The sequence below is a fragment of the Oncorhynchus clarkii genome, chromosome 1 (assembly GCF_045791955.1).
Source record: "Oncorhynchus clarkii lewisi isolate Uvic-CL-2024 chromosome 1, UVic_Ocla_1.0, whole genome shotgun sequence".
NCBI lineage: Eukaryota > Metazoa > Chordata > Actinopteri > Salmoniformes > Salmonidae > Oncorhynchus > Oncorhynchus clarkii.
The window spans coordinates 63,151,365-63,171,865 of NC_092147.1; the positions used below are offsets into that span (position 1 = coordinate 63,151,365).

At 41.6% G+C, this 20,501-nt stretch overlaps 1 protein-coding gene across 3 annotated transcripts in view; it reads right to left on the reverse strand.

Moving 5' to 3' along the window:
• Nucleotides 1–19,652, reverse strand: part of LOC139410210 (inositol polyphosphate-5-phosphatase A-like) — a 283,385-nt gene extending 263,733 nt beyond the window's left edge. For all 3 annotated transcript variants that reach the window (XM_071155695.1, XM_071155687.1, XM_071155678.1), the window contains exon 1: nt 19,152–19,652. In XM_071155695.1, the coding sequence (XP_071011796.1) occupies nt 19,152–19,223 (72 nt within the window). In that variant the 5' untranslated portion in view covers nt 19,224–19,652. The remainder of the gene's footprint in view (nt 1–19,151) is intronic.
• Nucleotides 19,653–20,501: the final 849 nt, after the last annotated feature.

Genomic DNA, 20,501 nt, shown 5'->3' on the forward strand with positions numbered 1-20,501 from the left:
CCACCGATTGCTCAGTTAGGCTGGGCGGCCAGCTCTAGGAAGAGAGTCTTGGTAGTTCCAAACTTCTTCCATTTAAGAATGATGGAGACCACTGTGTTCTTGGGGACCTTCAACGCTGCAGAAATGTTTTGGTACCCTTCCCCAGATCTGTGCCTCGACACAATCCGGTCTTGGAGCTCTACGGACAATTCTTTGGACTCATGGCTTGGTTTTTGCTCAAACATGTCAACTGTGGGTCCTTAAATAGACAGGTTTATGCCTTTACAAATCATGTCCAATCAATTGAATTTACCACAGGTAGACTCAAATGAAGTTGTAGAAACATCTCAAGGATGATCAACGGTATCAGGATGCACCTGATCTTAATTTTGAGACTCATAGCAAAGGGTCTGAATACGAATGTGAATAAGTTATTTCTGTTCTTTTATCAAATAAGTTTTCACTTTGTCATTATGCAGTATTGTGTGTAGATTGATGAGGATTTGTATGTATTTAATATGTTTTAGAACAAGGCTGTAACGTAACAAAATGTGGAAAAGGGGAAGGGGCCTGAATACTTTCCAAATGTACAGTGCCTTCAGAAAGTATTCATACCCCTTGACTTTTTCTACATTTAGTTGTGTTACAGCCCGAATTCAAAATTTATTAAATTGATGTTTTCCTCTCTCATCGATCTGCACACACACAAAGTGAAAACATGTTAATGAAATTTTAGCAAATGTATAGAAATGATATAGAGAAATATCTCATTTATATAAGTATTCACAAACCCTGAGTCAATACTTTGTAGAAGCACCTTTGGCAGTGATTACAGCAGTGAGTCTTTCTGGGTAAATCTCTAAGAGCTTTCCACGCCTGGATTGTGCAACATCTGCCCATTATTATTAAAACTACTCTTCAAGCTCTGTCAAACTGGTTTTTGATTATGGCTAGATAGACATTTTCAGTTCTTGTCATAGCTTTTCAAGTAGATTTAAGTCAAAACTGTAACCTAGCCAGTCAGGAACATTCACGGTCTTCTTGGTAAGCAACTCCGGTTTAGATTTGGCCTTGTGTTTTAGGTAATTGTCCTGCTGATAGGTAAATTAATCACCTAGTTTCTGGTGGAAAGCAGATTGAACCTAGTTTTCCTATAGGGTTTTGCCTGTGCATAGCTACATTCCGTTTAATTTCAATCCTGAAAAAAACAATCCACAGTTCTTAACGATTACTCAGCATACCCATAACACGATGCAATCACCACTATACTTGAAAATACAGTATGTACTCATTAATGTGTGGTGTTGATTTCCCAAAAAAACAAGGCTTTGTATTTAGGTCGTAAAGTAAATCGCTTTGCCACATTTTTTGCAGTCTTACTTTACATGTTTTGGAATATTTTTATTCCAAAACATTTATATATATAAGTTTCCTTTTCACTCTGTCAATTAGGTTAGTATTGTAGAGTAAATACAATGTTGTTGATCCATCCTCAGTTCTCCTAACACAGCCATTAAACTCAAAACCATTGGCCTCATGGTGAAATCCCTGAACGTTTTCCTTCCTCTACGGCAACTGAGTTAGGAAGGACACCTGTATCTGTGTAGTGACTGGGTGCATTGATACACCATCCAAAGTGTAATTCATAACTTCAGCATGCTCAAAAGGGAAATAACCGTGCTAAGGATTTTTCTACGCTGGTCTGACCAATTGGAATCCACGCTTCAACATTGATTTTGATCACGCGGACTGGGATATGTTCCGGGTAGCTTCAGAGAATAACATTGATGAATACACTGAGTCGGTGACGGAGTTTATCGGGAAGGGCATAGGAGATGTTGTACCCACTGTGACTATTAAAACCTACCCTAACCAGAAACCGTGGATAGATGGAAGCATTCGCGCAAAACTGAAAAGCGCAAAACCACCACATTTAACCATGGCAAGGTGACTGGGAATATGGCCGAATACAAACAGTGTAGTTATTCCATCCGCAAGGCAATCAAACAGGCAAAACGTCAATAGAGAGACAATGTGGAGTCGCATTTCAACGGCTCAGACACGATATGTATGTGGCAGGGTCTACAGACAATCACGGACTACAAAATGATAACCAGCCACATTGTGGACACCAACGTCTTGCTTCCAGACAAGCTAAACACCTTCTTTGTCCGCCTGAGAATAACACAGTGCCACCGACACGGCTCACTACCAAGGTCTATAGGTTCTCCTTCTCCTTGGCCGATTTGAGTAAGATATTTAAGCATGTTAACCCTCACCAGGCTGGCGGCGCAGAGGTGGTGAGGGCTCTGGGAGTGTGGTGCCAGGAAACTAAACTCTCACTCAATGTCAACAAAACAAAGGAGATGATCATGGACATCAGGAAACAGCAGAGGGAGCACCCCCCTATCCACATCAACGGGACCGCAGTGGAGAAGGTGGAAAGCTTCAAGTTCCTCAGTGTACACATCACTGACAAACTGAAATGGTCCACTCACACAGTGTGGTGAAGAAGGTGCAACAGTGCCTCTTCAACCTCAGGAGGCTCAAGAAATGTGTCTCGTCTCCTAAAACCCTCAAACTTGTACAGCTACACAATCGAGAGCATCCTGTCGGGCTGTATCACCGCCTGGTATGGCAAATGCACCACCTGCAACCGCAGAGTTCTCCAGAGGGTGGTGCGGTCTGCCCAACGTATCACAGGGGACAAACTATCTGCCCTCCAGTACACCTACAGCACCCGATGTCACAGGAAAGCAGATCAAGGACAACAACCACCCGAGCCACTGCCTGTGTCCCCCGCTATCATCCAGAAGGCGAGGTCAGTACAGGTGCATCAATGCTGGGACCGAGAGACTGAAAAACAGCTTCTATCTCAAGGCGATCAGACTGTTAAATAGCCATCACTAGCACAGAGTCTGCTGCCTATATACGTAGACTTGAAATCACTGGCCACTTTAATAAATGGATCACTAGTCACTTTAATAATGTGTACATATCTTGCATTACCCATCTCATATGTATATATTGTATCCTATACTATTCTACTGTATCGTATTCTATGCCGCACTGACATTGCTCGTCCATATATCGTCCACCATTCCTTTACTAGACGTGTGAGTATTGGATATGTTGTGTAATTGCACTGTCGGAGCTAGAAGCACAAGCAATAACATCTGCGAAACACGTGAATGTGACCAATACAATTTGTTTTTATTTGAAATTCAATGCCTGCTTTCTTTTTTACCAATCTGCCAATACCAATCTCCCTGGTCTTTGTGTTTGAAATGAACTGCTCAACTGAGGGGCCTTACCCCTTGTGTGGGGTACAGAGATGAGTTAGTCATTCAAAAATCATGTTAAGCAATATTATTGCACACAGAGTGAGTCCAAGCAACTTATAAAACTGGTTGTTTGGATCCTGATCAGACAAGCAGCGGTCCAAGCCGTGCTGTATTGGGCGTCACAGATACACCTATGCCTGCTAACAGTTCCATCTGAGAATTATCACCAAGTCTCCATAAGAATATCATGTTCATGTTGCCGTCCAAATCACCTCTTGTTCTCATCTCAGCTCGCACATTATTTCCCCTTGCTTCCAGCCGAGCATTTTTAGTGTACTATCAGATCAGGTTCAATGTTTGACGTGACTAGCTAGCGACAATAATGTTATCCAGCCTGCACAGCCAAAGAGCCTTTGTTACTGGTTGAAGTTTGTTTTAAGTATATTGCTGTTGATTTGATGATAAAACATTAATTAAGCGGGACATTCACGAACCTTACAATCCAAGTATTTTCCCAAAGTAGAGCGAAATGCACACATAAGATAAGCTTCATGTAAATGGAAAAGGATCTGTATCGGCAGACCACGTTTACTACATGCAGCGCCCACTATGTGTCACTTACTACATGCCGTGCCACTGCCATTGAGGCTGCTAGCTAGGACACTGTCTTTCCACAGTTATTCTAACGCTGTGGAGAGGGTAATCACTACCTGGTAGTGCCACGTGAGAGTTGGGTTGGCTACACTAGGTAGCGACTTCTCTCTCCGTAACATTAACTGAACTGTGGGGGCGGACAACACTGTGTACCAGTGTTCCCTAGCTAGCTAGCAGCCTCCTTCCTCTGTTTTTTTTCAACGGTTGGCATTGAATGTTGGTGCACTACCACCACCTTCTGTGCTGGAATGTGGGCCAGAGACCGTGCTAGCAGCCTCAATGGCAGTGGGTGCATCATGTAGTAAGTGACGCATAGTGGGCGCAGCATGTCGTGGGCACGGCATGTATCAACCAAAGTCTGCAGCTAGACATTATTGCGTAAATGGAGGATTTTTTTGCTGCAGGTCTATGAGAACTCTCCCATGTTTCCTCCATGCTGGGGAAATTGTGAATAGCGACTCAAGAGTACAGACGGATTCAGGTAGAAAAACAATGGATCACAATTATCGATTGACACTACTGCGATTGGCTAAAATCAGTATGTTTCCAGACGTGGAAGTTAGGTTCTGAATGAAAGGTGAACAGATGCCTTGAGTAGAGTACATTAGAGTAGGGTACAATACATTTTACTGTACTATACTCTATTGTACTGAACTGTACTCTGCCGTCAACTCTTGTGAAACATAGATGTCTATGATTGGGTCAGATTTGGGCCTTTCAAATGTTTGGGCCAAGTCAAGGCCGGTCCAAATCTAAACCAATTATAGACATTATGTTTGGGCCAAATATAGGAATATCCAGACCGGATGTCTGTGGACATTGAAATATACTTTATGTATGGTCCAAATCAAGGCTGGTTCCGACCGGACCAAAGCTGAACCAAACATAGACGTCTATGAATGGTTCAGAGTTGGTCCGGTCCATGGATGTTGAAATCAAGGCCGGTCCAGATCCATTTTTTAAATTATTTTTATTATTATTATTATTTTTTAAATAAGACTTTCTTCTTTTTTTTTTACTCTAGTCACATCAAGACCAAAAAAAGATGTGCAAACGGCCTGATTGGAAACAGCAAATTGGTCAGTAAACTTTCCAAATGTAGACAAAACAAAATACGCTAGAAAGGTGGAATCTTTCTGTGCTGGTAAAATGTATTACGTGAGAACTGGTAGTGGAAAGGCTTTTATGTGCAAATATTGATATAACCATCATATCGAAGTTAACTCCTAGTCACACGATGACAAGTATGGTCCTCCCACTGCTACTGGGGAAAGTGTGCAGTTTATTAGACTACAGTGCAAGTGCAAGGCTATGAGATTAATGCTCCTTTCCAATAAATATCAAGTCTTATTCTGGAGACATGAGGATCGATGCTTGACTGCAGTTCGACAAATAAAAGAATCTTGCTCTTTTGTCCATAATAATCATGTGATGGGCTACCTGCACTGTATCTGCAAACTGTTGGCTAGAGACATTTGTGACAAAACCAACAGTACAGGAGTTAAAAATTAGATGGAAATTTTTTCATACATGGGAATTTAACCGCAAAAATGATTTTTACGTGCACAACTAGTGAAGTTGATGGAAACATCTCTGGTGGAAAACCTGCATTATTTTATTTTATTTATGCGAATATTTGCATGAAAATCTGTCGCCATTTGGATGGAAACCTAGCTAATGTCATACATTTGATCTCCAGCCTGTAGGCTACAGACAATGCCATATACACTTTCTACCATAGGCTACATGACTTAGGTTAGATGATTTAACAGAACGTTGGTGGAGCGCCGCAGCGGTGTGTCTCTCCAACAGCACCCTGGAGAGGCATGGACAAGCAAAATATTTACCACCCCTGCTTTTGACAAAGGGGGCTCTGCATCTTGGGCCTGTTGACATCAATGTAATGGCCTAGCTCTGCAGAGGTCTCCTGAACATCTCAGATTCTCATCCTCCAAAGAAATTAAGGGTTGTAAAAGACAAATGGAATGCCTCTAAACTCCCAGCTGTGCCAATTAGAGAAGAATCTACTAAATGTCTAGACAATATGTTTACACTCTCGATTTTTCCTTAAGTCAATTGGGAAAAAATGCAGCAACATAAGTAGAGTTCAGTATTCTTTACTGAAAAATCTATGTAGGCATAATCAACAGCATCATCACGGTTAAATCTAGGCCCAAGGTGTCAACTTATTATTAAAAAGATAAAATTATTAAACACACAAACAAACAGTCAAAGACACCATCATGGGCTTCAGTGGAGAGGAATTAAGATATTCTTCAGGCAATAGACGCTGATTATTCAGGCTTCGAGATGCCAGGCGAATCCATCTCACTCCATTTTCCCTTTGAAAATATAATTTCATGTTCTGAGGGGGCAGGAGGAAATGTTTTGGGTCGAGGCTGCTGTCGATGTGGGAGGGGGGGGGTGCAGAGGAGTATTTTTCTCCACTCATACACGAGTTATGAAGGCAATGTTCATATTTTGCAGGGGAGTATTTAAAGAATATACAGTACCAGTCAAAGGTTTGGACACATCTACTCATTCAAGGGTTTCCTTATTTTAACTATTTTCTACATTGTAGAATAATAGTGAAGACATCCAAACTATGAAATAACACATATGGAATAATGTTCTAACCAAAAAATAAATGTTATATTTGATATTCTTCAAAGTAGCCACCCTTTGCCTTGACAGCTTTACAAACTCTTGACATATTCTCAACCAGCTTCATGAGGTAGTCACCTGGAATGCATTTCAGTTAATTTGTGTAATTTCCTTCCTTCTTAACGCGTTTGAGCAAATCAGTTGTGTTGTGACAAAGTAGGGGTGGTATACAGAAGATCGCCCTATTTGGTAAAAGACCAAGTCCATGTTATGGCAAGAAGAGCTCAAATAAGCAAAGAGAAACTCCAGTCCATCATTACTTGAAGACATAAATCAGTCAATCCGGAAAATTTCAAGAACTTTGAAAGTTTCTTCAAGTGCAGTCGCAAAAACCATCTTGCGCTATGATGAAACTGGCTCTCATGAGGACCACCACAGGAAACGAAGACCCAGAGTTACCTATGTTGCAGAGGATAAGTTCATTAGAGTTACCAGGACAAATAACTGCTTCACAGAGTTCAAGTAACAGACACATCAACATCAATTGTTCATAGGACACTGCGTGAATCAGGCCTTCATGGTCGAATTTCTGTAAAGAAACCATGACTAAAAGGACACCAATGAGAAGAGACTTGCTTGGGCGAAGAAACACGAGCAATTTACATTAGACTGGTGAAAATGTGTCCTTTGGTCTGATGAGTCCATATTTGAGGTTTTTGATTCCAACAGCCGTGTCTTTGTGAGACGCGGAGAATGTGAGCGGATGATCTCTGCATAGGGGTGGTGGTGTGATGGTGCTTTGCTGGTGACACAGTCAGTGATTTATTTAGAATTCAAGGCACACTTAACCAGCATGGCTACCACAGCATTCTGCAACGATACGCCATCCCATCTGGTTTGCGCTTAGTGGGACTATAATTTGTTTTTCAACAGGACAATGACCCAATACACATCCAGGCTGTGTAAGGGCTATTCTACCAAGAAGGAGATTGATGGAGTGCTGCATCAGATGACCTGGCCTCCATAGTCACCCGTTGGACCGCAGAGTGAAGGAGTTAAGTGCTCCGCAGAGTTAAGTGCTCAGCATATGTGGAAACTCCAAGACTGTTGGAAATGTATTCTTCATGAAGCTGGTTGAGAGAATGCCAAGAGTGTACAAAGCTGTCATCAAGGCAAACGGTGGCTACTTTGAAGAATCTCAAATATATTTTGATTTGTTTACCACTTTTTTGGTTACTACATGCTTCCATGGGTGTTATTTCATAGTTTAGATGTCTTCACTATTATTCTACCACGTAGAAAATAGTAAAAACAAATAAAAACCCTTGAATGAGTAGGTGTCAAAACTTTTGACTGGTACTGTATAGATACATAATTGTTTTAATTTCAATTTATCAGGGGGCACCCTCAGTACACCTACCTCCCGCAGCTATGGGGAGCCCACAAAAATAGCACCATATAATCTTTCTTTCAGAAATGTTCCATTCCGGCAACATCTAAAACATACTGGAACCCTCTCAGGCTGAAAAAACTAGGAGAGATGGTGGTGTCATCTAGGGCTGGGCCAAATATCATATGAATTAGAATGAATCTTTTAGCGTTATATTCCAAATGCCTGTATCGCAAGAATCAAGGTTATTATCTATTTTTATTTTTATGAGCGTTCTGTCTTTTTGGTCTTGTCTCCTTCTTTGCTGTGTGAACTGTGCACCTTCCCACTTGCACACAGACAGCAAGCCCCTCCCCCTGCCACTCACAACAACAACAGATCACTTCTTCCTCTCTGACAGAAAGCAGTTTAAAATCGCTATTTGCATTTGAGGCTTGGTCCAACAGAATCGGTCACATGGACACCGAAACACTTGAAACATTATTTGAATGTAATAGATGTGAATTTTCGAACGATACCCTTTTTGTGCCTCAACTCCCAAAATGTAGAACAGATCAGACCCTACTATAACGCGAGGATCAATTGACATGATTTTGGAAAAATATATATTTTAGACAAAGACTCATGTGCTAGCTGCCTAGTCTGTGTTTCATAAACGTGCAATGAGCATAAAAATTTAGATAAGTAATTGGCAACTCGTTCTCATTCTGAGAAATAAGTATATTATCTAGGTAGCCACTTGATATCAATATCTAAACAAAGTGAACAGGCTATGTTGTTCAAACAGTTGGAGACAAACATGAGGGTGTATTCATAACAGTGCAAATGTTCTTTCTACCTTGTTGGCAAGCAAATGGATCCAAGTTGGCTAGACTTTAAATGTAAAAGATTAGTTGGCTACTCACTAGCACGTGGGCTTGTGCTTGAGAGATTGTTAATGAGACCTGTGTTCATTTTCTATAATGCCTGCTCCTAGAAATTGGTCATTATTATTGGATGTGCATTGTGAATGGTTGTGGTTATTACATTTGTAACCAAAACATTATTTTCATAGACCAACTTCAAAGCCAGATCAGTTATTATTACCAAATAAAAGCTGGTTAAACTATTTTGCTAAAATAATAACATTATGAGTTAATTACATTTACTTATAATGCCCTTTCTACATCAGCAGATGTCACTAAGTGCTTATACAGAAACCGATCCTAAAACGCCAAACAGCATGCAAAGCAGATGTAGAAGCACGGTGGCTAGGAAGAAGTTCCTAGAAAGGCAGGAACCTAGGAAGAAACTTAGAGAGGAACCAGGCTCTGAAGGGTGGCCAGTCCGGATGGGAATTATAAGAGTACATGGCCATTAAGTTCAGATACAGTTGGGAGAACAAGTATTTGATAACCTGCAAAATCGGCAGTGTTTCCTACTTACAAAGAATGTAGAGGTCTGTAATTGTTATCATAGGTACACTTCAACTGTGAGAGACGGAATCTAAAACAAAAATCCAGAAAATCACATTGTATGACTTTTAAGTAATTCATTTGCATTTTATTGCATGACATAAGTATTTCATATATCAGAAAAGCAGAACTTAATATTTGGTACAGAAACCTTTGTTTGCAATAACAGAGATCATACGTTTCCTGTAGTTCTTGACCAGGTTTGCACACACTGCAGCAGGGATTTTGGCCCACTCCTCCATACAGACCTTCTCCAGATCCTTCAGGTTTCGGGGCTGTCGCTGGGCAATAAGGACTTTCAGCTCCCTCCAAAGATGTTCTGTTGGGTTCAGGTCTTGAGATTAGGCCAATCCAGGACCTGGAGATGCTTCTTACGGAGCCACTCCTTAGTTGCCCTTGCTGTGTGTTTTGGGTCGTTGTCATGCTGGAAGACCCAGCCACGACCCATCTTCAATGCTCTGAGGGAAGGAGGTTGTTGGCCAAGATCTCACGATTCATGGCCCCATCCATCCTCCCCTTAATACGGTGCAGTCGTCCTGTCCCCTTTGCAGAAAAGCATCCCCAAAGAATGATGTTTCCACCTCCATGCTTCACAGTTGGGATGGTGTTCTTGGGGTTGTACTCCTCCTTCTTGTTCCTCCAAACACAGGCAAGTGGAGTTTAGACCAAAAAGCTATATTTTTGTCTCATCAGACCACATGACCTTCTCCCATTCCTCCTCTGGATCATCCAGATGGTAATTGGCAAACTTCAGACGGGCCTGGACATGCGCTGGCTTGAGCAGGGGGACCTTGCGTGCGCTGCAGGATTTTAATCCATGACAGCATAGTGTGTTACTAATGGTTTTCTTTGAGACTGTGGTCCCAGCTCTCTTCAGGTCATTGACCAGGTCCTGCCGTGTAGTTCTGGGCTGATCCCTCACCTTTCTCATGATCATTGATGCCCCACGAGGTGAGATCTGGCATGGAGCCCCAGACCGAGGGTGATTGACCGTCATCTTGAACTTCTTCCATTTTCTAATAATTGCGCCAACAGTTGTTGCCTTCTCACCAAGCTGCTTGCCTATTGTCCTGTAGCCCATCCCAGTCTTGTGCAGGTCGTCTACAATTTTATCCCTGATGTCCTTACACCCTCTCTGGTCTTGACCATTGTGGAGAGGTTGGAGTCTGTTTGATTGAGTGTGTGGACAGGTGTCTTTTATAAAGGTAACGAGTTCAAACAGGTGCGGTTAATACAGTGGAGAAGAGGAGGGCTTCTTAAAGAAAAACGAACAGGTCTGTGAGTGCCGGAATTCTTACTGGTTGGTAGGTGATATACTTATGTCATGCAATAAAATGCAAATTACAGTGCCTTGCGAAAGTATTCGGCCCCCTTGAACTTTGCGACCTTTTGCCACATTTCAGGCTTCAAACATAAAGATATAAAACTGTATTTTTTTGTGAAGAATCAACAACAAGTGGGACACAATCATGAAGTGGAACGACATTTATTGGATATTTCTAACTGTTTAAACAAATCAAAAACTAAAAAATTATTCAGCCCCCTTAAGTTAATACTTTGTAGCGCCACCTTTTGCTGTGATTACAGCTGTAAGTCGCTTGGGGTATGTCTCTATCAGTTTTGCACATCGAGAGACTGACATTTTTTCCCATTCCTCCTTGCAAAACAGCTCGAGCTCAGTGAGGTTGGATGGAGAGCATTTGTGAACAGCAGTTTTCAGTTCTTTCCACAGATTCTCGATTGGATTCAGGTCTGGACTTTGACTTGGCCATTCTAACACCTGGATATGTTTATTTTTGAACCATTCCATTGTAGATTTTGCTTTATGTTTTGGATCATTGTCTTGTTGGAAGACAAATCTCCGTCCCAGTCTCAGGTCTTTTGCAGACTCCATCAGGTTTTCTTCCAGAATGGTCCTGTATTTGGCTCCATCCATCTTCCCATCAATTTTAACCATCTTCCCTGTCCCTGCTGAAGAAAAGCAGGCCCAAACCATGATGCTGCCACCACCATGTTTGACAGTGGGGATGGTGTGTTCAGCTGTGTTGCTTTTACGCCAAACATAACGTTTTGCATTGTTGCCAAAAAGTTCAATTTTGGTTTCATCTGACCAGAGCACCTTCTTCCACATGTTTGGTGTGTCTCCCAGGTGGCTTGTGGCAAACTTTAAACAACACTTTTTATGGATATCTTTAAGAAATGGCTTTCTTCTTGCCACTCTTCCATAAAGGCCAGATTTGTGCAATATACGACTGATTGTTGTCCTATGGACAGAGTCTCCCACCTCAGCTGTAGATCTCTGCAGTTCATCCAGAGTGATCATGGGCCTCTTGGCTGCATCTCTGATCAGTCTTCTCCTTGTATGAGCTGAAAGTTTAGAGGGACGGCCAGGTCTTGGTAGATTTGCAGTGGTCTGATACTCCTTCCATTTCAATATTATCGCTTGCACAATGCTCGTTGGGATGTTTAAAGCTTGGGAAATCTTTTTGTATCCAAATCCGGCTTTAAACTTCTTCACAACAGTATCTCGGACCTGCCTGGTGTGTTCCTTGTTCTTCATGATGCTCTCTGCGCTTTTGACGGACCTCTGAGACTATCACAGTGCAGGTGCATTTATTCGGAGACTTGATTACACACAGGTGGATTGTATTTATCATCATTAGTCATTTAGGTCAACATTGGATCATTCAGAGATCCTCACTGAACTTCTGGAGAGAGTTTGCTGCACTGAAAGTAAAGGGGCTGAATAATTTTGCACGCCCAATTTTTCAGTTTTTGATTTGTTAAAAAAGTTTGAAATATCCAATAAATGTCGTTCCACTTCATGATTGTGTCCCACTTGTTGTTGATTCTTCACAAAAAAATACAGTTTTATATCTTTATGTTTGAAGCCTGAAATGTGGCAAAAGGTCGCAAAGTTCAAGGGGGCCGAATACTTTCGCAAGGCACTGTAATTACTTAAAAATCATGCAATGTGATTTTCTGGATTTTTGTTTTAGATTCCGTCTCTCACAGTTGAAGTGTACCTATGATAAAAATTACAGACCTCTACATGCTTTGTAAGTAGGAAAACCTGCAAAATCGGCAGTGTATCAAATACTTGTTCTCCCCACTGTAGTTCTTCAAGATGTTGAAACGTTCATAGATGACCAGCAGGGTTAAATAATAAATCACAATGTTTGTAGAGGGTGCAACAGGTCAGCACCACAGGAGTAAATGTCATTTGGCTTTTCATAACTGAGAATTCAGAGATTGAGACAGTAAGTGCAAAAGAGAGGGAGGAAGAGAGGGGAGAGGGAGGAAGAGAGGGGAGAGGGAGGAAGAGAGGGTCGAAAACAGCAGGTCCGGGACAAGGTAGCACGTCCGGTGAACAGGTCAGGGTTCCATATTAGTGGGTCTCATGGTTGTGGAAGGCCTATATTTTGCCTAGATATAATTTTACATGCAGTGTATTGATCTTTGAATTGCTCAAAAAAGCTTATTTGGGACAAAAAAAATACAATAAAGAGATACACTACATGACCAAAAGTGACTGCTTGTTGAACATCTCATTCCAATATCATGGGCATTAATATAGAGTTGGTCCCCACTTAGCTGCTGTAACAGCCTCCACTCTTCTGGGAAGGCTTTCGACTAGATAGAACATTGCTGTAGGGACTTGCTTCCATTCAACCACAAGAGCATTAGTGAGGTTGGGCACTGATGTTGGGCGATTAGGCCTGGCTCGCAGTCAACGTCCCAATTCATCCCGAAGGTGTTCGATGGGGTTGAGGTCAGGGCTCTGTGCAGGCCAGTCAAGTTCTTCCACACCAATCTTGAAAAACCATTTCTATATGGACCTTGCTTTGTGTACAGGGCAATGTCATGCTGAAACAGGAAAGGGCCTTCCCCAAACTGTTGGCACAAAGTTGGAAGCACAGAATCGTCTAGAATGTCATTGTATGCTGTAGCTTTAAGATTTCCCTTTACTGGGACTAAGGGGCCTAGCCCAAACCAGGAAAACAGCCCCAGATCATTATTCCTCCTCCACCAAACGTTACAGTTGGCACTATGCATTGAGGCATGTAGCATTCTCCTGGCATCCGCCAAACCCAGTTGGTGAAGCGTGATTCATCACTCCAGAGAACGTGTTTGCACTGCTGCAGAGTCCAATGGCGGCGAGCTTTACACCACTCCTGCCGATACTTGGCATTAACCGGGGCAGCTTTAGCACGACAGAAATTTGACGAACTGACTGGTTGGAAAGGTGGCATCCTATGATGGTGCCACGTTGAAAGTCACTGAGCTCTTCATTCTACGGCCAATGTTTGTCTATGGAGATTTCATAAATTCTAGCACATCGCCATGCAATAGCCGAATCCACTAATTTGGGGGGTCCACATACTTTTGTATATATAGTGTAATGTATATATCATGAATTGCCCATAGCTTTGAAAAAATCTGGTACGGTCGGTAGTTGAGCAGTTAAGGTCAGTAGTTGTCAATTGATGTCAATTGGTCTGAAGCTCTGCACCAATTACAGTAAATTATTAGCTAACCTTTCGTCAAAACTTCTGTTAACCTCTTCTCTGCAATTACGCTATTATAAACATCTAGCAAGCCTACTCTTTTCAATCTGACTGAACTGTAGACGAAGCAAAACTCATGTCCTCACACCAGATCTAATACTCAGCACCATAAACTAACAAGACACATATTGTGGTCTAATATCCCTCCGGCACTATAACTACACACTGCAGGTTATTATATCATATGATTCACTTAGCCTCCCCATTACCTAGAATCAGTCATGTGATCTGGGCCTAAATATAAACCAACAGCTTTTTCCACGGGTTATTTCTGTTCCATCTGAAATGCACTATAACATTCTTACGTGTTTACCAGAAAAGCACAATTATCTGAGCTTTACCGGGGCACTGCTCTGTGATTCTTAACGGAGTGTTAGCAGTGGGCCCACCTACGGTAGCAACGTTAAAAATCCTAATAGTCATTCAGGGTTCCAAGCCGCCAGCAAAGCAGCTAAGCCTAGATCAGGGCCAAGCTCGAGGACACAGATTTTCCTTCTCATTTCATTCCATCATTTCATTCCATCCTTTTTCTATCTTTAGTAGTGTAAATATGCCAGCTAACTGGGGTCTGGGTGCACTTGTAATGAGACAAGACTGCGACGGCCGGAGCTAATGAGCTGTCAGGGGACTACAGTGAAAGAGACTGAAGACAGAAGCAGCACGCCAGAGCTAGGTACAGTGCCCAGCCAGAGAGGTCAAACAGCAGAGCCCGTATCCAGAGAACTGTACCATAGTGGGGCAAAAAAAAGAGACAAGCCCCATGACAAAACAGGCATCTGCTGTTTCCCACTGCACCTCTCCAAAGTATAGGACATAGCCTTCTACATGACATGGATTGGTAGTGGGTGAAGAAAATGACATCCAGGCCGGATGGTATTCATATGACGCTGTAAGCACTAGCAGAGTTGTCTCTTTAGAGAAGGGAGGGAATTTGTTGCCAACCTGGGTGTCTAGGTGGAGGAAGGTGCCCTTCTGTCCTCTGTCTAGAGTTCAGCAGGGAGGGAGTGGTATACAGTATAGCTATGGGGCAGTTAACTCCTCTGATGACCCTCCAACCTCACAGCCATTATGTGATCCTGTTTAAATCACTGCACCAGTGCAAAACTCGTCAGTCATGGTGATGGCTGGATGGGGTTAGCCTACAAGTGGTTCGGCTTGCTCTGTTTAGGTCAGGATATCACAGAGAAACCACCCACACGGGCGGAAACGGCATAGGCCTACAACTAAATATGTGTATGAGACCAATAAAATGTGATTTGAAAGGGGTTAACTTACCAGACACAAATGTACTGTACAATAGCAAGGCCAACTGTGAATAAATAAAACAAAGTGGGTGTGCAAGACATTCACAAACGTAAATAATGATTAACATTTACCCTTTACATTTGAAGCACTCCAGGAAATAAATGTTTGCCTTTCAACATCTTAAGCAGGGTAGTCTCACAATGAATGTTTGACTTTGCCTCTGGACCCTTGCAGATTATGAATGTTTGATGTTCGCATCCAGAGAACTTGGACCAACATAAAAAAAAAGTACGGTGAAAGATTCACCTGCAGCTGAATGGCTGTTTGAACATCCCACACACCTTTCTTTACTGAGACCATAGGACCGTGATCCATCAACATGGAGTGAATGAGTGTGTCGGTTCCAGGGAACCTGGATCTACTGATAGTGATTGCTGGGCTGGCAGTGGGAGGAGGAGAAGTATGCTGTTCAATGAGCACAACCCACTAACATATTTTCCATCTGTATGTTGTTATCAACTAACTCATTTCGAAACGGGTTTCAGTTGGGGGAAAAAAATATTCCCAAACTGACGAGCTGAAATATAATAAGGAGCCAGAGAAATAAGCACTTAGTGGTACCTTGAAAAAGCTTACAAGCTTAAATATCTCAAGATATAACATGGTTGACTCCCTTCCTCAACCCCTGGGAACAAGACCTAGCAAAGCTGCAGCTGGCTCAAAACAGAGCAACACGGCTTGCCCTTAACTGCAAATAAAGAACCAACATCAACAACATGCCAGTCTTTCCTGGTTGAGGGTTGACGAGAGATTAACTTATTTTCTTCTAGTTTTTATGAGAACATTCCAGATTGTCTGCATAAACAAATTCAATTCATACATAACCCACAAGATATGCCACCGGGGGTCTTTTCAAAGTCCCCAAGTCAAAAACAAATTCACGACAATGTACAGTATTATACAGAGCTATGATCGCATGGAACTCCCTTCCATCTCCAATTACTCACACAAACAGCAAAATTACCTTTAAAAAAAAAAAAGATGAAACATCTCATAGAACAGCAGGGACTTTGAGGACGGACACACACACTTTTTTTTGTATTGTTTGTATAGATATTTGTTGTTATATTGTTTGCATATTGCTGGATTTGTATTTATTTTTTTAAGTGTGACTGTCCTTGTCTATCAGAGTTTTGTTACTGGTCATATTTTCTATTTTTTTGTGACCACAGGAAGAATAGATGCTGCCTCTGCAAAAGCAAAACAGTCATCAACAGACACAGAGGCACCTGGGTCGTTCCACAAAATGAGTTCCTTTTGCATCCCTTTTATATTTTAAGAATATATTGTGCACAAATATTGTATTTTAAAAGCCTGCCCTGTTACATTAAATGAAGTGCCCTTTAACATAGACCACATGGAAAATTAAATACATCATATTTTTACATAAAGACTTGCTAAAGTGCCAAAATGAATCATTTGGACATGTCCCCCTGTGCAACCTATGTGACTTCTAGGAAGATTTTAACCCTCTTAACCTCAACATTTCTCCACGTTTTCACCATCATTGTATAGCCCGAGTTAATATGTTGCTTTGACATTGTAATTTCTGTCGATTATTATTTATGTAGCACTTTACACTCATAGACGTATACGGTTTCAAAATGTCAAATTTGGACCCAAACACACACCTAAACTGGAAAGCAGTGGCTGTCCAGTAACATGGTGTACATGACGTCAGAGCTCAGTGTCTCCTCTTCACAGCACTTTATGGGTTTTGACTAACAGCCGTTCTGAACATGATGACCGTCCACGACAAGAAGTTGCCCTCCATCCATCCCGCTAAATTGGGTAGCTTTTTCCAATTTTTTGTTGTCTGAGTGAGGGAAATGCTGTAAGTTGCCAAGACTCAACGTATTTAGAAAAATTAGATGTTGAGGATTATAATAAATACCGATTTGAAGTCATGCAAGCAAACCAAACACCCGTGAGTCCAAATGTGCACTTCACATTTCCATATCATAAAACTAAATGTTATATACAGTGTCAACGTTTATGATCACTGTGTTTGATGTACAGTTACAAGATGACATGGCGTTATACCCTGGGTTTAGGGCCGGGACAATACCGGTGTCGCAAATGAAAACACGAAGCAGAACTCACTCTTTGAACCTTTAAAAACCTGTACATAAAATATTGTGTGCTGTATCTTGGAAAATAAATAATTGTGACTCTGGATGACAACATAATGATGTTTGTTTGTAACATTAGGGCTGTTTCGCTAAAGAAGTGAGATCCACTTTGTGTTTTGTTTACTTGCCACGATACTAACGAGTATAGCGATGTTGGTACCGTCAGGGCGCTACCTGGGTTGTCCTGAAAAGAATGGGCCTGTTTGTTGTTTTGTGAAGAAAATGTGCCGGATGCAGGGCTGTGTTCCAAACAAAACAACTACAAGTGTGTGTGTGTAAAGGATGTCACACTGCTTGCTTAGTGAGTAGGGCTGGGCGATGTCAAATTAATTTGAATTGATGTTTTTGCACAATATTAAATTTTTCATTTTTATGTGTCAACTGCTCAAATTGCGTGCAGGGCAGACACTACTAAAACAGGAGTATCAATGAACATTGATTCTGGAAAAATGTATGGTCAATTTGTCACGTGGCATTTTAGCCAAAGACTGTTAAACTAGCTGTACGGTCTGTGTTTAATAAATGTGCAATAAGCGTAAACCACAATTATATAAGGAACTGGCAACTCATTCTCATTCTGAGAAATAAGTTAATTCTGTTACGCTCAACCCTGTTACTTTACTTGGCACTTAATATAGTCTTCTTTTATCTTTTACCTCGAGATAGGAAACTTTTTTTTTTTAATTAAGTTGGACATTTGCTCTTTTTGACAGAATGTAAAAATTAGGTTTAACAATTTATTTGTTTTACGAAGTTACACTACTCAAAGGGCATCCAATTGGTTGTACAACCCATCTACAGCACCATAGCATAATGTGAAAGGAAAAAGACCTTATGCCCAAATCAGCTGATTTGATTTCCATGCTTTGGACCAATCAAGTATATCAGTCCTCCTCACATACTCCTAGCTCACCCTAGTCTATCTGGCCTTTACATTCCACATGCAACAAGTGAAAAGGAAAACATCATTACATCTCATGTTAGATCTGGTTGAATAGACCATGGCCTATGTCATCAAAACAACAAAACCTGCTATCTCAAAACAAAGTATGCGTTCGTTTCATGTGTGTAATTATAAAACAAAAGCAGAGTCCATGCCCAAATGCAAAGTCGGGAGTCTGTACACACCTCATCATTAGGTTGGCCTATATGGCTGTCAAGAAAATGCTACCAAAACATGATCCTTCTCACACTGGACCCATGCAGGAAGATACATGTTGCTCATCTGCATGTATGTGGAAAACGTTTAGCCTATGGACAAACATTGATACAAAAAAAACGGCCTAGATTATCTCTATAAATAATTTTGTTTGAAAAGAGTGGACTTCTATGATAACCTAAAGGCCTAGGTGAACGTCAAAACAGACACTGTGCAGTAGGCTGCTAAAATACATCTACACCTCCTCTACTTGGTAGCTGTCACAATAATGTTGTACTACGACAGCAAACTGCAAGGCAGAGAACAACCCATGCAACCTATCCGCAACGTCCAAACCGGGAGGTCCAATTAATAGTTGTTTCCCCAAATCACGGTTTCTACAATGATAGAGACTACAAGCATTATCAACATTGCTGGCTAGAGGCCCACGCTGTGGCTGTGCTCACACGTGAAAGTAAGGTGCTTACGACGCCACGATAAAGACTACTGGCCATATCACGGGCGCAGTGGAATCAATTGAAAGCGGCATTGGTGGATACATTGTAACCAAAACAACAGGGAAAACAATCACATTAGTTGCGAAGAAACATTGTAACGGACTGTCGCAGGCAAAGCAACTTACATCTTCAAAGAGCGATCCAACGTTGGCTGTCACGAGCAGTATTCCCGAGCCTGCTGTCAGCTTCCCCGCCATAATTCTGTCAGAATCAAAAATGTAGCCGACTTTGGACTGTTCGGAATTGAAAGTAGCAAAAGTCGTTCAAGGTTTCACGAGGCTGGTTGAGTTAAAATATTGAGGAATTGTGACTGCAGCCAGGTTTGTGACCGTTCGGCTCGCTCATACTAGCAAGGATCGTGCATCTAGCTGCTTGCTGACGGTCTTGCTGCTCTGTAGATGTTCTGACTACTTTTTCACATTTACAGCCATCACAACTGTTTCCGTTTTAATCCATAGCGACTACTGACTGGGCTCTGGTTCATTCCAACAGTGAGTGTTTAATTCCCTGGCTTTTGCAGTGAAAAAGTCTCCCTCGTAAACCGCGACTCCGTAAGGACCATTGCCTTTGATTGTTCAGAGAGGATAGGCTGGAGTCTTTCACTGTCCTGACGTCACCAAGCGAATGGAAAGACGGAGCTGTTTTAAAAGGGCAACGCATTACTTGAAAAGCCACGCCAGACTGCCCCGGAGCCCTTACTTTTAGGCCACTTGACTTGTTGTTGCTTACATGTTTTTTTAAATACGCAAAATTGTGGAATATAACTGTCCTGCCTAAACAATTTCATTCACTGTGAATGTAGCTTCTGACATATGGCAATGTCATAACAAATAAAACCTAGACTGATTATTACTGACCTTTGGTAGTGACACAGATGATACATGATAGAAAACGTTGCTGGTCAGCTAATTAGCAAGATGAAAGTACTATAGTGAAAGTACTATAGTCAATAGTGTACCTAAAAACTGGGTTGTAGGAGAAATTGCAAGCGAACAGTGTTGCAGCTGCAGTGTGCTTGAGTCAGTGCAGGAGATAAGAATGGCCTACATTATTTTTAATTGCAGATCACACTATCTATTAACTGTTCTTTTCTAAACCACTAGTTATTGTTAAACTTGTAATATATCAATTGTTCATCTTCTCACTTCCATTTAGGCCTACATGTTTGTCATTGAGTAGCCCATACCTACATTTCTACAAGCTGGGAAGTTGAAATGTTTACCACTTTAAGAGAACAACGTCTCCCATGCCATTTGCTTGTGTGAATTTGGTGGGGCCCACAAATTAGTTTGTTTTCTTTTTCTAAAGTTATCATCTGAGTGGTTAGAGGCCTTTTTATATTTATTGTCATTCAGATTTTAGATGTGTTCTCAATGCTCATTAAAAATGTACCTCAAGGGCCACCCGAGTAGCCTTGCGGTCTAAGGCTCTGCATCGCAGTGCTAGAGGCGTCACTACAGACCTGGGTTCTATCC